The sequence below is a fragment of the Pseudophryne corroboree genome, chromosome 3 (assembly GCF_028390025.1).
Source record: "Pseudophryne corroboree isolate aPseCor3 chromosome 3, aPseCor3.hap2, whole genome shotgun sequence".
Classification (NCBI taxonomy): Eukaryota; Metazoa; Chordata; class Amphibia; order Anura; family Myobatrachidae; genus Pseudophryne; species Pseudophryne corroboree.
In genome coordinates, this window is record NC_086446.1 from 695,749,024 (window position 1) to 695,767,148 (window position 18,125).

Genomic DNA, 18,125 nt, shown 5'->3' on the forward strand with positions numbered 1-18,125 from the left:
GGACATCATCTTACACAAGCAGTCACGTCTACCGATGCAGCAGTGAGACCTAAAGGGGCATCATATCACAACTCCCCCACCAAACCTGGGTTTACAGGCACTTATGCTAACAATTTTTTAGAGAAGGATCAGAGGGTCCACAAATACAGACCAATAGACCACATGTCCAATCGATACGAAGTCCTAAGACACGAATCACCAAAGAGGGCCAGAGAAGAAAACACAGAGGATGCAGAGGAGGCCGTAGGTTACAAAGAAAAAAAGAGAGATTTGAGAACATAAGCACTGACAACATTTATAATTTATCCTCTGCTACTATTGGAGACTCAGAAATACGTCTTTTAGCCAAAGGTCTAAAATTTGCGCCTTCCAAACCCCCCTCTTTTTTCACCCTGTTCATTGAACTAAACACTTACATTCGCACATTAACACGAAAGAGATATTTTGCTACCAAAAGATTAGCACAACGTAAAATAGATGGATTCCCTATTGTACTGGATGATCATGATAGGACCAGTATAGAGACATTAGAATCCCTCCTCTGGGAAAATCCTCCTTCTGATTCCACTGTTCCCATTTATAGTTTAGACCATAAGAATGAACGTCTCTCTAAATTCAAGAACAAATCACAATTTTTTCCTTTGCATTATAGAAGCCCACCCATAGAAATTTTTTATAAGAAAACTTTGGATGATCTGAATACTCTCTGTCAGAGGGAACATAGGAGATTTAAATTTAGACAAAATCTCACGGTCCAAGAGAGACTTGCTTTACAAAAACTGGTCAATGACCCCTCCCTTGTTATCAAGCCGGCTGACAAGGGAGGGGCCATTGTCATACAAAACACAGATGATTATCTATTGGAGGCTTCCAGACAACTTAATGACAGTAATACATACACCAAATTACTCAATAACCCCTCTCAGAATTTTCACAGATCTTTGACCATTTTAGTCAAGGAAGCACTGGATAAAGATATTATCACTAAAGAGGAATATAGGTTCCTCATTCCATCACATCCCATCACCCCCACATATTATCATTTACCTAAAATCCACAAATCTCTCACTGCACCCCCTGGTCGTCCCATTATTTCTGGTGTTGGGTCCCTCACTTCTAATTTGTCACAATTTGTTGATTTCTTTTTACAGCCACTTGCATCGTCATTACGTTCACATATAAAGGACACAACTATGTTTCTCAATGCCATTTCTAAGATCAAATGGCAAAGCTCTTTTTTCTTTGTGACCTGTGATGTACAGGCACTATACTCCAATATTCCACATCAGAAGGGTTTATCCGTTATAGCAGATCACCTTTCAAAGAGCAATTATGTAGAACCTGAGTTACAAAAATTTCTAGTGGACTCCATTTTTTTCATCTTGTCACACAATTTTTTTGTGTTTGACAGGAAGTATTATTTACAAACACTTGGGACGGCCATGGGGACGAGGTTCGCGCCGAGCTTCGCTAACTTATACATGGGTGCCTTTGAGGACTGCCATGTGTGGGGGCGGAGCTTTGGCGCGGACCTCGTCTACTATGGCCGTTACATAGATGACATGTTTTTTGTTTTTGATGGTGATATCTCTCTTTCTTCTGAGTTGATCACACAATTAAATTCGAATGATTTTAATTTATGTTTTACTGGTGAGTCTAGTAATACATCCATCTCTTTCCTTGATATCTCACTCAATATAGTGGATGGTAGAATTATTACCAAAACTTTTCGTAAAGAGGTTGACACTCTGAATTTTTTACATTACAAAAGTTCCCACCACAAACCATGGTTAAACAATATTCCATTTGGACAATTAAGACGTATTAAACGTAATTGCAGCAGTTTAACAGATTATCATTCACAAGCAGATGAGTTATCAACTGCATTTAAGAACCGAGGATATCCTGAATCCCTGATTAAATCAGCCAGAGATAGGGCAGACTCTATAGACAGGAAGGATTTATTGGTACATAAAGCACATCACTGCAAGTTTGATTCAGATCAACCACACTTTTTAACACAATTTAATAGCTCTTCATACAAGGTCAAGAATATCATTAATAATAATTATACTATACTTTTGACAGATCAGATTTTAAAAACAGAGTTGAAAGATAAACCGTCTGTTATTTTCAAAAAGTCTAACAATCTACAACATCTTCTTGCACCTAGTCTTTTTATAGACAAAAGAAAAACAGAGGCGAATATCAACTCCTCTAATATGGCTCAATGGCTCCCCAAAATTGTAGGATGTTTCAGATGTGGAGCCAAGCAATGTATCACCTGCTCATATATTTTAAACAATGTTAAAGTTTTCAATACTCCTAACTCCCTTAAGGTAGAGATCCGCTCACATATCAATTGTAACAGTTCTTTTGTGATATATCTATTGAGCTGCAATTGTGGTCTTATCTATGTGGGTAGGACGACACGAAAATTAAGAACTAGGTTTCTTGAACACAGACGCAATATTCAAAAAGGTTTTGTGTTCCATAGCGTCTCTAGACATTTTTCAGACAAACACCAAAAAAATCCAGAAGATATAAAATTAATTGGTATTGAGACAATACCACCGACAGCACGCGAAGGAGATAGATATAGAAAGTTATGCCTGAGGGAGAACTACTGGATCCACAAGTTGAGGACCCTAATGCCGGAGGGCCTTAATGAATGCATTGAATTCGACCTAGGATGAGAAAAGTCAATATTTATTAATCAAAAAAATCATGCTATAGATGTTTCGGGTACCCAGTTTCTTTCTGCTTTAAACCCTTTACACAATCTCTATTAATGAAGGTCATAGATGGGTACTATATTTTGATATTTTCTCTAAGTTTTTTTTTTTTTTTGTGAAATTTTAAGATTACCCATAATGAATAGTCTTCTTGCAGCTATGGTGTGTTGTAGTGAGGTCAGTGGCACGTCGGGTTGAGACACTATTTGGTGCCTCAGTTGGACGTGGGATACGAACTCATGGCAGTCACCAGTGCGCAGTCAATAGAGAATAAATTTATTTTATTCCTCACGTTTATACACGAGCGACATAAGGACTCATGACGTTATGAGCTAACAAGAATATAGGTTACTCATGACCTTCATCCTGACGTTTGTTTTACTTTGACCACTTTTTGTGTCTCTCTTTCTTCTTTTTTCCTATATTTATTTTATTTTAGCTATGGAGATAATATTAAATATCAAGTTCTACATGTACTTCCGAGTGTCTGTCAGCTTACAAATACAGGTCTGAATCTCTTCCACACACAGCAGGGCCAGTGGCACACTGAGTTAGATCACTGAATAGCATCCCTCCACAGACCCCAGTTCGAATCCATGATGGTCAGATAGATACAGTTTAATCATTTATTCATTTATTCTTTATTTTTTTTATTTTATTTATTTTTACTCTTGATTTATTATTATTATTTTTGAAACTATGTTTCATCGTCTGCTTTATTTTATTCTATCCTATTCTATTAGATAATATATGTCCTCTGCTCAGAACTATAGTAGATTGTCAACATCAAATAAGTAAACTATGTTTAAATGTCATCACAGGTGACGGCTAATTAGCTCCTGCTTCTCATTGTAGTAATTGTCCATTAGAAAACCTTCTGCACAACATTGCAATCCCTATGCAGAGGTTTAATCTGTGGATTTATATTGTTTCTGTTCACGGGTCAATTCTGCCATATGCTTCGATTGTTTTCTATAACAATGTGTTTTTTAAACTGTGTTATTTTGAGAGCGAACGTGTATGTAATGTGTTTCATAGGGCAGTTGCCTTAATTGTTAATCACTGACATCTGCATGTCATCAGTAGCTCAGGCTTTAAATACTGGTAAATGTGGAGGCAGGATCATACCTTTGAAAAAGTCACGTGATCGTGACGAAACGCGTCAGGACTCCGCCTCCAAACTAGCACACCTGGTCCAAGGTGTTACACTGCCGTGCAAACCCTCCTTGGTTTCCAATTTCAGCCTATTACCGGCTCGTCACCGTACAGGCTGCCGTCCATCTCACCACTGCAACTGGTGAGCATTACCGGACTTTGCTTCCATCCAGCCGCAAGCTTATACCATCTCCTCACCGCGACGAGTGACTACTGACAGGCTGTCTACTAGATATCGTCCCTCCGCTGTGCAACAATTTGGGCAAAGCAGGATTGTTTTGGCCGGGGACGCTCGGCCGAAATTTATACCAGCCCAATCGGAGAGGTACTATACACACACATCACCATCTGCCGGGTGACATATACGAGGTAACCATTTCTCTGGGACTGCACCGCATTGAGTTTCTTTTTTCTGAACTTTATATTGGACCTTTATTGCCATATACCATATACCAGTTATCACTACTCCATATACCTTTGAGACAGATACAGGTGTGCTTTTATTTTAAGTTTGTTTTATTAACCACATGTCATTTTTAATAAATTTAATACCTTTATAGTACACGTTTGCTCTTTTTGTACTTAACTACTGACACACAGCGCAGCCTCTCTTGTTGTTTAAATCTGCAGGAGCGACTCATTCCGCTATCTAAAATACACAGCGGCAATGAGGACACGTAGACATACCAATTAATATAAATTAGTATATTCTGGTGCAACTAACTGTTCGAGCAACACAGTACTGTAGATCGTCGGCATAGAGATCCTGTGTTGTACTTTATGAGAAGGGATCACTGCTACTGTACCATTTACACATCTACTGTATCAAAGCAACTGCAGTTCTCTATCTGATTATCATATACATTACAGTATTGTGTTGTACATTTATTGTAACCTTACCTCCCTCCCTGTCTACTGTATGAACTGTGAAGGCTCCCAGGGGGAAGTGGGATGGCGGTAGGGGGAGGTGGTGGCTTAATACCGTGTTCAATATGAGCGTCCAAGTCTCTTAATGGCATAAACAAACACCAATGGGAAGGAATTACTGCTTACAGTACTTTTACACATGAGCTTGTATATCTTCCATGAAGTGGTGTGGGCAAGCGGTGAAGTCTTCACCCTCCCATGCTAAGAGTTCCGGGTTCGATTCTTAAAGTGCGAGTGTATTTTTTTTTCTGACACTTTATTATTATTTTTTAAATCTATTGTAATATACCTTCACATTCAATAGAAGTGTGCACAATTCTAGCCATTACAGCAGAGTATGTTACAAGCTGTTCATGCTATTTAGTACTCAAATACAAAATACTGTATAGAGATGCTAAGCACAGTATTTTGGCATCCAGGAATTTAGGGAGGATCTTTAATCTCTACCCATTATACTTATAAAGATAACAGTTGCTGCTGTAACCATTACAGCAAAATACTGTACAGAGATACTAAGGGGGTCATTCCGAGTTGATCGTAGCTGTGCTAAATTTTGCACAGCTATGATCATCTTCCCTGACATGCGGGGGGACGCCCAGCACAGGGCTAGTCCACCCCGCATGTCATTGCCGCCCCCCCCCCCCCGCACAAATACAAAAGCATCGCACAGCGGCGATGCTCTTGTATTTGTGGAGTAACTCCCGGCCAGCTCAGCTCCTGCAGCTGGCCAGGAGTTGTGTGTCGCTGCCACTGGCCGCAGTGGCTGCGTTAGACATCACGCAGCCACCGTGGCACGCCCCCCAATGGCCCGGTCATGCCTGCGTTGGCCGGACCGTGCCTACTAAACTGCACTGCGGTGCCGGCGCATGCGCAGTTCTGACCCGATCGCTGCGCTGCGACAAATTGCAGCAAGCGATTGGGTCGGAATGACCCCCTAAGGACGGTGATTTGGCATCCAGGAGCTGAGGGAGGAACTTTAATCGCTCCCCATTATACTTAGAAAGATAACACTTGCCGCTGCAGCATTTAGAGCAGAGTACGTTACAAGATGTTTGTGTTATTTAGTACTCAAATGCAAAATACTGTACAGAGATGCTAAGCACGGTGATTTGGCATCCAGGAACTTAGGGAGGAGCTTTTATCTCTCCTCATTATACTTAGAAAAATAACACTTGCCGCTGTATGTTACAAGCTGTTCATGCTATTTAGTGCTCAAATACAAAATACTGTACAGAAATGATAAGCATGGTGATTTAGTATCCAGGAATTTAGGGAGGAGCTTTTATCTCTCCCCATTATACTTATAAAGATAACACTTGCCACTGCAGCCTTTACAGCAGAGTACGTTACAAGCTGTTCGTGCTATTTAGTACTCAAATAGAAAATACTGTACAGAGATAATAAGGACTGTGATTTGGTATCCAGGAACTTAGGGAGGAGCTTTTACCTCTCCCCATTATACTTAGAAAAATAACACTTGCCGCTGTACGTTACAAGATGTTCGTGATATTCAGTACTCAAATGCAAAATACTGTACAGAGATACTGAGAATGGTGATCTGGCATCCAGGAACTTAAGGATGAGATTTATCTCTCTCCATTATACTTAGAAAGATAACACTTACCGCTGTACGTTACAAGCTGTTCGTGCTATTTAGTACTCAAATACAAAATACTGTACAGAGACGCTAAGCACGGTGATTTGGCTTCCAAGAACTTAGGGAGGAGCTTTTATCTCTCCCAATTATACTTAGAAAGATAACACTTGCCGCTGTAGCCTTTAGAGCAGAGTACATTACAAGCTGTTCATGCTATTTAGTACAGACATGCTAAAGCACGGTGATTTGGCATAACTTAGGGAGGAGCTTTTATCTCTCCCCATTATACTTAATACTACGGGATTTGGACGCTCACATATACCTAACATCAATAGACCATACTGTACCTGTAACACGCTCTTTTGCATCTGTATATGCTGTACTGTTTGCGTCTGTACTGTATATACTGTTATAGACTGCATGACATACTGTAGCATATTGTAGCATAATGAGACGCACCAGTAAAGTAGTTCTTATGCTGTAGTTCAGTATTGCGCAATGGTGATTTTAAAAAGCGACATCTGGTGGATGACCGCAGGTCTTACACTCAAAGGTAACGCCAAACGCTCTGTGCGCCTCCCTACTACTAGGCGCGCCTCGTTGTGCCCAAGCATGCTGCATATGCCCAATCGCTAGTAACGCCTCAACCAGCCAAGATAACAGAGGCTCCATCTGTAGTCAAAATCCCAAGTAACGATAGTCAATATCAGTGGTTCAGGGATCCGGGGAGTTCAGAGGAAATCGCAAAGTCAATATCTCACCGTGTGTATGCACCTTATGAGGTTAGAGCAAGAAAAGGATAAAAGAAGACATTATTTAAAGCCCTTCCCACCATTCCCAATCTTTCATCCAATGCAAAGCTATTTCCCAGCCCTTTTCTCATCATCACATTACATACATCATAACAAAGCAGTCCAGGGCTGTTCATGTTAAGACATGTAATAAGACCTGCACAGTGCACTAGATTAAAATCAAATCATTTTCTTGAAGGCAAAGATTATTTGAAAGGTATCACTAAGGTAAGAATAATTACATCTTACATCATTTGCAAACTCTACATCATAACAATTATTTGGCCATGTGTCATGACTATAATAACAGTGCACACAGTTGCTATCTATGCATTTCTGTCATATGTCCAAAATAAATAATCTAATCCACAACAGGATAATAAAATAAATTGCTTCGGGTCCATTTATACAAAGCACTAAAAATTGGTCCTTTCCCTGAAAATGTGTTTTTATTTGTAAAGCTTGTCATGCGTTTCTATGACCCCAATACCACACTTCATACAATGTGTGCCGGCTTTGCATATCAACTATAAAGTACTTAGCTGCAGTCTTGCCAAAGCCTCAACACTGGGAGGCCTTAAAGCAGTAATCTTGCAGATTATCACCATCTGAACCATTGCCTTCTCTGAGGACTCAATAACGGCAGAATGAGTTAGACAGCTGTAATAAGTATATATTTGAAAAGATGCAGCATTTGATGTATCAGAAGTGGAACGTCACATACGTTTTAAAAGCGGATCTAAATGTGGCACAACCGCCAGGGAGGGCGGAGGGGAATATTATCATTCTATGGTGTAAATTCCATTTCAAAAGTTGATGTCTTGGAGCCAGTATACCAAGATTAATGGGAAGCAAATATCTGTACAACTTTTTAAATTTCTATGATTGTAGAATAATCCTTTTAAAATACAGGTCGCATTGAGTATTAACAATGCAAGCCAATTTTGCTATTGATTCACAAGTGTTTGTAAAAACCCTGCCCATATAAGCCTTCTGCGATTAAATGGAATATTTTTGTCCCTGACAGTACCAGTCACAGCTGAGACACAGAGAAAATTACAATGTAGTTCTATTTCACCGTCACAAAACTGACCCAAGAGTTCACACTTTTTTTGTCCACTCTACTGCCTTCTGCATCATTATTTTAGCAAGCAGTACTGATGCCTAGGTAGCCAATAATTATTACCGTGAATATTCTGTTGATGACTTGTAGTGATGTACGTCTCTGACACGCGTATTGAAGCACGCGGACACATGATGAAGAGAGTGGCATATTGAAACTGGCAGAACAATTTTCTTGTACCTGAAGTGAAAAAATACATATAAGGACAACAGCATTGTTAGGAAAATCAAATGTTTCATTCCCCACCCTCCCCTTCTTCAGCGAAACTCACAGACGCCTGGATTATATTTAGCACAGAATGTATTCTGCATAAATCTGATAAAAGAATAGGCAATCGTAATGTAGTTATTATCCCCATGGTCAGGGAAAAAAGATTTGCAATTTGAAGCTATTAACTGCATGCATTATGTGTATGTGTGGTAGCACAATCAGTAGTGATTGCCCTTAAATATATTTATGTTGAAGCTTTTGAAAGGTGACATATGATTGATGGTAAAATAATGATGACAAATTAGTATGTGCAGGAAACAATTTTTAGCAGTACAGTATGCTATTGTTCCGATTAGAGATGCGGGCACTTTTTGTGTTTTGTGTTTTGGTTTTGGTTCTGGTTCCATGCTTGTGTTTTGGATCTGGATTGGTTTTGCCAAAACCACCTTTTCGGGTTTTGGATCTGGATGATTTTTGAAAAAATAGGATTTTAATACCTACCTGTAAATCCTTTTCTCTTAGTCCGTAGAGGATGCTGGGGTCACATCAAGAACCATGGGGTATAGACGGGATCCGCAGGAGACATGGGCACTTTAAGACTTTGAATGGGTGTGAACTGGCTCCTCCCTCTATGCCCCTCCTCCAGACTCCAGTTATAGGAATGGTGCCCAGGGAGACAGACATTTTGAGGAAAGGAATTATAGTTAAACCACGGTGAGCATCTTATCAGCTCACACCTCAAGCACGCCGCTGAACGTGGCATTCCACAGAATACAAGCCAACGGCATGAACAATTGCAGCACCTGGCTGACAATAAACGTAACACAACATGTGTGTAACCACAAATAATCACTGCAGATATATTCTGCACTGGGACGGGCGCCCAGCATCCTCTACGGACTAAGAGAAAAGGATTTACCGGTAGGTATTAAAATCCTATTTTCTCATACGTCCTAGAGGATGCTGGGGTCACATCAAGAACCATGGGGTTATACCAAAGCTCTAGAATGGGCGGGAGAGTGCGGACAACTCTGCAGTACCGAATGAACAAACGTGAGGTCAACCTCGGCCAATGTATTAAACTGTATTACTTAGCCAAACTGTTTGGTTAAGCTGCTCGGCAAAGTTGCAATGCTGAGACTCCCCGGTCAACCGCCCCGGACGAGCCCACCTTTCTAGTAGAATGGGCCCTCACCTATTTCAGTAACGGCAATCCTGCCGTGAAATGAGCATGCTGAATCATACCACAGATCCAGCGCGCAACTGTCTGCTTGGAAGCAGGACACCCAATCTCGTTGGGAGCAAACAGGACAAACAGAGCCTATGTTCCTAAACGGAGCCGTCCTGGCGACATAAATTTTCAAAACTCTGACCACATGCAGAGATATCGACTCAGTGAAGGCGTCGGTAGTCACAGGCACCACAAACCTTGGTACGTGTGGAAAGAAGAAACCACCTTCGGTAGAAATTGTAGACAAGTTTCCAACTCTGCTCTATCTTCATGGAAGATCAAATAAGGTCTCTTGTGAGACCAGGCCGCTAACTCAAACACTCGCCTTGCGTATGCCAAGGCCAACCTGACGACCACTTTCCAAGTGAGGAAACTCACTCCTCCTTACTTAAAGGTTCAAAACAAAGCGATTGAAGGAACTGCAACACCCCATTAAGAGCTCATGGTGCCACTGGGCCACAAATGGAGATTGGATGTGCAACACACCCTTCACGACAATCTGCACTTCTGGAAGGGAGTCCAGTTTATTCTGAAAGAAACCCGCTAAGGCCGATTTTAATTGCGCCCAAGTTCTACGTGAAAATGTCCTAGTTGAAAAAACTCCGCCATAGGAGTCTTCTTGGATTCACACCAAGAAACGTATTTTCTCCAAATACGGCAGTAATGTTTATATGTTACCCCTTTTCTAGCCCGAATAAGTGTGGAGAACTAATTCCGTGGGAATACCCTTACAGACTAGGATTTGGCGGTCAACAGCCATGTCGTCAAACGTAGCCGCGGTACATTCTAATACACGCACGGCCCCTGTCGCAACAGGTCCTCGCGCAAAGGAAAAAGCCAGGGATCTCCTATGAGTAACTCCTGAGATCTGGATACCAAGCTCCCCTTGGCCATTCTGGGACCATGAGGCTCGCTCGAATTTCCTTTTTACGCTCCCAGAACTTTTGGAATGAGAGAAAACGTAGGGAATACATATACCGACTGAAACACTCACGGTGTCACCAGTGTATTCACTGTTCCTGTTTTAGGTTCCCTTGACCTGGAACTCTGAAGCTTCTTGTTGAGACGAGATGCCATCATTCCTACTTGAGGAAATCCCAACGACATATCACCTCTTCGAAGACTACTTGGAGGAGGTCTCCCCTCTCCTGGATGGAGATCGTGCCTGCTGAGGAAGTCTGCTTCTCAGTTGTCCACTCTTGGAACGAACATCGCCGACAGATCGTATGTAAGTTTTTCCGCCCAGCTATTCTGCTCTTCGTTTGTAGAAAACGTTGTAAACGGCCCTTAACTCTAGACCGTTTATGTGGTGACAAGTTTCCTAACTTGACCATCTTCCTTGGAAGTTTTCCCCCCGTGTGACTGACCTCCCGCCTCGGAGGCTTGCATCCGTGGTTGCTAGGATCCAGTCCTGGATCCCGAACCTGCGCCCCTCTAGGAGGTGAGAACTGCGCAGCCAACACAGGAGTGAGATTCTGGTTTTGGAAGGCAGGATTATCCTCCGGTGTATGTGTAGGTGGGAACCGGACCACTTGTCCAACAGGTCCCACTGGAACACCTGGCATGGAACCTGCCAAACTGAGTGGCCTCGTAGGCCGCAACCATCTTTACCAGCAACCGAATGTATTGATGAATTGACACTCTTGCTGGTCTCGGAATTTGTTTGACCAGACTCTGGATCTCCAGAGCCTTTTCCCGTGGAAGAAAAAACTCTCTGTAGTTCTTTGTCTAGTATTATACCCAAAACCGACAACGCGTCGTTGGGACTATCAGTGATTCCGGCAAGTTCAGGAGCCAACCATGTTGTTGAAGAACTGTCAGGGAGAGTGCAATGTTTTGCACCAACTGGTTACGCTGTTATCAGAAGACTGTCCCAGTACGGGATAAATGTGACCACTTACTAGCGACGGAGAACCATCATTACCGCCATCACCTTGGTGAAAATCCTTAGAGCCGTGGACAGACCAAACGCCAACATCTGAAATTGGTAATGACAACCCTGAATTGCAAACCTCAGGAAAGCCTAATGAGGAGGAAAATGTAATTAGGCCTCCATTATGTTTGCTGAGACCATGAAAAAAAATCCTTTTTTCAAATTGGAAATCACTGCCCTGAGAGATTCCATCTTGGATTTGAATTTCTTTAGTAGAAATTGAGGGATTTCAGATTTAGGATTGGTCTGACCGAGCCGTCTGGCTTCAGGACCACGAAGAGGCTTGAATAAAAGCCTTCTCCTTGTTGTGATAGGGGAAACCAGGCCAATGACCTGATCCTGATACAACAATTGTATTGCGTCGCATACTACCTCCCCGTCCTGAGGAGAATCGTAATTTGAAAAATTGGTGAGGAGAAACGTCTGGAAACTCCAGTATGAACCCTTGGGACACTGGGGGTAATTCCAAGTTGATCGCAGCAGGAAATTTTTTAGCAGTTGGGCAAAACCATGTGCACTGCAGGGGAGGCAGATATAACATGTGCAGAGAGAGTTAGATTTGGGTGGGTTATTTTGTTTCTGTGCAGGGTAAATACTGGCTGCTTTATTTTTACACTGAAATTTAGATTGCAGATTGAACACACCCCACCCAAATCTAACTGTCTCTGCACATGTTATATCTGCCTCCCCTGCAGTGCACATGGTTTTGCCCAACTGCTAAAAAATTTCCTGCTGCGATCAACTTGGAATTCCCCCCACTATTCGTAAAAGCCCCCGGGTCCAGGTCCGTTCCAGGACTGACTGAAGAGTTTTAGACGTGGTCCCACCAGTGTGGGCTCCCACAAGAGAGTCCCAGCGTCATGCGGTGGATGTGGCAGAAAACAGAGGATGATCTCTTCTCCTGTGATCTTGAAGAGGTAGCGGACCTCTTCCCTTTTCTCCTTCCTCTACCTGCAAAGAAAGAGGAATCTGTATCTATTAGGCCGAAATGACTGCATCCGACAATGGTGTGTCATCATCCCTAGTGAGGGAACCTAGGGCAAGAAGGCGGACTTACCAGCGGCAGCTGTCGAGATCAAATTAACTAGGCCGTCACCCAACCAGGCTTCACCTTCATAGGGAAGAGACTCCCCTTCAGCATTGCATTGGTGAATCCACAACGCCCTCCTAGCCGAGACCGCCATGGAATTGGCCCGTGAACCCAAGAGTCCTGTATCCCTTGCAGTCGCTCGAAAGTATGTTGCCGTGTCCTTGATATGACCCAACATATGAATACTACTACTCCCCCATGCGCATGTAATGGCAGGACTAATTAACGTAGTCGTGGACACATAACTAGAATATAACGTAGCTTCCTGCATACGATCTGCTGGATTTGTGACAGGGCCCCATGTAGAACAGGGTCTTATAAAGAACAACCTCCCTTTTTAGGTATTACAGGTTGAGTCTCCCTTATCAAAAATGCTTGGGACCAGAGGTATTTTGGATATGGGATTTTTCCGTATTTTGGAATAATTGCCTACCATAATGAGATATCATGGTGATGGGACCTAAATCTAAGCACAGAATGCATTTATGTTTCATATACACCTTATACACACAGCCTGAAGGTAATTTTAGCCAATATTTTTTATAACTTTGTGCATTAAACAAAGTGTGTGTACATTCACACAATTCATTTATGTTTCATATACACCTTGGCCCTCATTCCGAGTTGATCGCTCGCAAGGCGATTTTAGCAGAGTTGCTCACGCTAAGCCGCCGCCTACTGGGAGTGAATCTTAGCATCTTAAAATTGCGACCGAAGTAATCGCAATATTGCGATTACACACCTCGTAGCAGTTTCTGAGTAGCTCCAGACTTACTCGGCATCTGCGATCAGTTCAGTGCTTGTGGTTCCTGGTTTGACGTCACAAACACACCCAGCGTTCGCCCAGACACTCCCCCGTTTCTCCGGCCACTCCTGTGTTTTTTCCGGAAACGGTAGCGTTTTTTCCCACACGCCCATAAAACGGCCTGTTTCCGCCCAGTAACACCCATTTCCTGTCAATCACATTACGATCGCCAGAACGATGAAAAAGCCGTGAGTAAAATTACTAAGTGCATAGCAAATTTACTTGGCGCAGTCGCAGTGCGAACATTGCGCATGCGCACTAAGCGGAAAATCGCTGCGATGCGATGAAATTTACCGAGCGAACAACTCGGAATGAGGGCCCTTATACACACAGCCTGAAGGACATTTAATACAATATTTTTAATAACTTTGTGTATTAAACAACGTTTGTGTACATTGAGCCATCAGAAAACAAAGGTTTTACTATCTCACTCTCACTCAAAAAAGTCCGTATTTCGGAATATTCCGTATTTCGGAATATTTGGATATGGGATACTCAACCTGTACCTAAAATACCTAAAAAGGGAGGTTGTTCTTTAAATACGGTTTCATTATAAAATGCATCAATTATCCTAAGTCAAAACTGATATCATTGACTAATTAAATATCTGATAATGACCATTCACTAATTTGCCCTAAATATGAATTTATTAGGTTTCCTTTCTAAGTGACCCTTCAGTATCTTGGTTTCCGAATTTTTGTACAAGTTATCTCACCACAAGGTATGTGAGGGGACTTTATGATATATTTTTATTACATATATAATATGAACACTCAGTATATATGATGAGGTCAATATCTTTCCAATTAGGCCACACTGATTGTTCATCAGAAAGCCTCGGTGTTATATTGAAGTTTCCATCATGCATGTATGAACAAGTTTTGTCGCATTATACTGTTTGTATAAACTACTGTACTGCTCAGCTGCTTGAGGTAGGACCCAAGATTCAATTGTAATTTTCTTCCTTTTTCATTCTGTCTGCTCTGATATATCCTTGTTCTATTATAATGATATGTTCCTCATATATTTTGATTGAATGTATTATGCATTTTTATTAAGGAACAATTATTTTTAGTTCTGATAAGATTTTTTACAATTGTAGAGATATCCCTGATGAAGTCTTTTGTATAAGACGAAACGCGTTGGGTTGTCTGTGTTGTGAAGCTATCTCCGAACCAACTATAAGGAGAAGGAGGAGATTGTTGTGATCCTTCAACATTTGTATTCAGCGCTAAGAGTCATACATCTTAAAGTGTGGAATAATATATCTCCTCTGTATTAATTTGAATATGTTTTTAATAAATGTTTTATGATGGAACATGTTATTATTTTTTTTAAAAGTATTAACCAATTAGGGGTTGGAATAGTGGGAGTTGATGCGACCCCCTGGCGCCAATTCTTCTATTGTTGTATATTCCTTATTTCCAGTCCCTTCTAACAGGGGACTTAGTTGAATCAGGCTGCCTATACCAAATAGATTACGTACGTATTTATTCAGGGTGACAGGTTTTACAAATTAGCGCAAAGGGAGAGTATTTGTTTGATATATATATATATATATATATACACACATATACACATTTATAGACACATATACATATCCACACATAGACCCCTCTGTCAGGAACAGCCAAAGTCCTCAGTGACGTCTTTAATGTGCACTACTCATGTACTGAATGCCCCCCCCTTTTTTTAAATCCAATCAGGAAACATTATGGTCGACATAGGAAACAGTATAGCATGACATCCTCCATAGATATTTCTACGTCTGTGTTTGGGACACAGAGTTATGCAAGCTGACTATATATATATATATATATATATATATATATATACATACACTCTGATATACACATTTTTTACCCAGTCAGATATTGGTGGTGCCTACATGGTCACCCACACACGTCTGAGTCCCTAATATAATTTTTTCTTGGGAAAAACATTCAGTTACCAACGTGTCGACATCACATGTACCAAGTACCATCAGGAGCCGGCGGTGCCGACAGGGTCACTCCCACAGCCGTTCGTGGGAGGAGCACTCAGCCTCAGACATGCCGACACACGTGCACCAAAAACCACCGACACACCGGGCATATAGGGGACAGACCCACAGTAAAGTCTGTCAGAGAGACACAGAGGAAGATTGCCAGCCCACAACCCAGCGCCTAATCACCGGTTCTGAAACACTAAGGAATGCCCCAGACCTGCAGCGCTTTTATATTAAGTATATATATATATTGAACCAATATTTCTGCGCCCCCCCTCCCCCCCCATTTTGCACCCTGATCTTTATTCAGAAGTGTTGTGTGTGGGAGCATGGCGCGCAGCATATGATCGCTGTGCGGTACCTCATAAGCCATCACTAAAGTCTTCTTTTCTTCTTCTACTCACCTATCTTCTGACTTCTGGCTCTGCAAGGGGGGTGACGGCCGGCTCTGGGAATGAGCCCCTAGGCGTACCTAGTGATCAAACCCTCAGGAGCTAATGGTGTCCTGTAGCCAAAGAAGCAGAGCCTTTAAACTCACAGAAGTAGGTCTGACTTCTCTCCCCTAAGTCCCACAAAGCAGGGAGACTGTTGCCATCAGTTCTCCCTGAAAATAAAAAACCTAACATAAGTCTTTTCAGAGAAACTCCGTAGAGCTCCTCAGTGTGCATCCAGTCTCCCTGGGCACAATTCTAAACAGGAGTCTGGAGGAGGGGCATAGAGGGAGGAGCCAGTTCACACCCATTCAAAGTCTTAAAGTGCCCATGTCTCCTGCGGATCCCGTCTATACCCCATGGTTCTTGATGTGACCCCAGCATCCTCTAGGACGTATGAGAAAAACATAAAAACAGCTAAAATCACAGAATTTTTGTGTAATTTTGATCCTACGGTATTATTAACCTCAATAACATTCATTTCTACTCATTTACAGTCTATTCTGAACACCTCACACCTCACAATATTGTTTTTAGGCCAAAAGGTTGCACCGAGGTGGCTGTATGACTAAGCTAAGCGACACAAGTGTGCGGCACAAACACCTGGCCCCAGGGCCGGTGCAAGGCCTCTCTGCACCCTAGGCAAAGCTATAGCCTAGCTTCCCCTAGCCTGCAATCCCCCAGCCCTCCCCTCATGGAGGGGAAATGCAGGTGGCCACTAGGTGGGCTGGGGTGAATTGCATCATTATACATATACAAAGAAAAGGGACAACACTCAAGGCCTTTTAAAGTGATAAAGAATATAGTAAACAAAGTCACAATTTTTTTTTTACTTTATTCACAGTACACTTTTACTTTAATAGTCCTTGAGTGCCGTCTATTCTTTTTATACTGTATAATACTGTATATGGGGTCTGGTGGGGATATTTAAGTGGGGTTGGGTAAAGGATGCTGCCAGTCAGAATACAAACAGCAGCATCCCAACCACCATAATACCGACATTTTAAATTTAATTTCCCGCATACAGGAACATCCTTCAGTTTTGGCTAGATGAATTCAGTGGTGCCCTCCAGTGTCCGGCGCCCCTGGGCAGCTGCCTAAAGCTGCCTAAAGGTAGAGCCGGCCCTGCCTGGCCCATCTAGGAGTGGCACTGCAGTGTCAGACAGGATGGCAGATTTAAAAACTAGGCCCCAAACAGCACATCATGCAAAGAAGTAAAAGAGGTGCAATGAGGTAGCTGTTTAACTAAGCTAAGTGACACAAGTGTGTGGCACAAACACCTGGCCCATCTAGGAGTGGCACTGCAGTTGCAGACAGGATGGCACTTAAATAAACTAGTCCGCAAACAGCACATCATGCAAAGAAGTAAAAGAGGTGCAATGAGGTAGCTGTATGACTAAGCTAAGTGACACAAGTGTGTGGCACAAACACCTGGCCCATCTAGGAGTGGCACTGCAGTTGCAGACAGGATGGCACTTAAAAAACTAGGCCCCAAACAGCACATCATGCAAAGAAGTAAAAGAGGTGCAATGAGGTAGCTGTATGACTAAGCTAAGCGACACACGAGTGCAGCACAAACACCTGGCCCAACTAGGAGTGGCACTGTAGTTGCAGACAGGATGGCACTTAAAAAAACCTAGGCCCCAAACAGCACATCATGCAAAGAAGTTAAATAGGTGCAATGAGGTAGCTGTATGACTAAGCTAAGCGACACGTGTGCGGCACAAACAACATGGGACGTGCTGGAATTTGGCCAGATGTAATACATGCACAATATTGTTGGCACAGTAGAGCGAACCCCTAAACCACACACACACACACACACACACACACACACACACACACACACGACAAAGCCTGTAAAAAGAATTTGGATAATAATAACCCTTTTATTTGGAGATATTATAATAATATGCAGCACAGGCGAGCATACCCATACACCACACAGGGTAAATCCTGTAAAAATTATTTAGATAATAATATAAGTAATGTATATAACCCTTTTATTTGGAGTAAATAATATACAGCACAGGACACAACCACTGGACTTATGGCAGCACAAGACACTACCACTGGACTGATGCAGAACAAGACAACACCACTGGACTGG

General features: G+C 42.2%; 1 protein-coding gene across 1 annotated transcript in view; it reads right to left on the bottom strand.

Annotated features, from left to right (window-relative positions):
* DNTT (DNA nucleotidylexotransferase) overlaps positions 1-18,125 on the bottom strand; it is a 1,050,501-nt gene that overhangs the window by 843,558 nt on the left and 188,818 nt on the right. Inside the window, exon 3 of the mRNA XM_063962018.1 lies at positions 8,392-8,508. Coding sequence (XP_063818088.1) covers positions 8,392-8,508 — 117 coding nt within the window. The remainder of the gene's footprint in view (positions 1-8,391; positions 8,509-18,125) is intronic.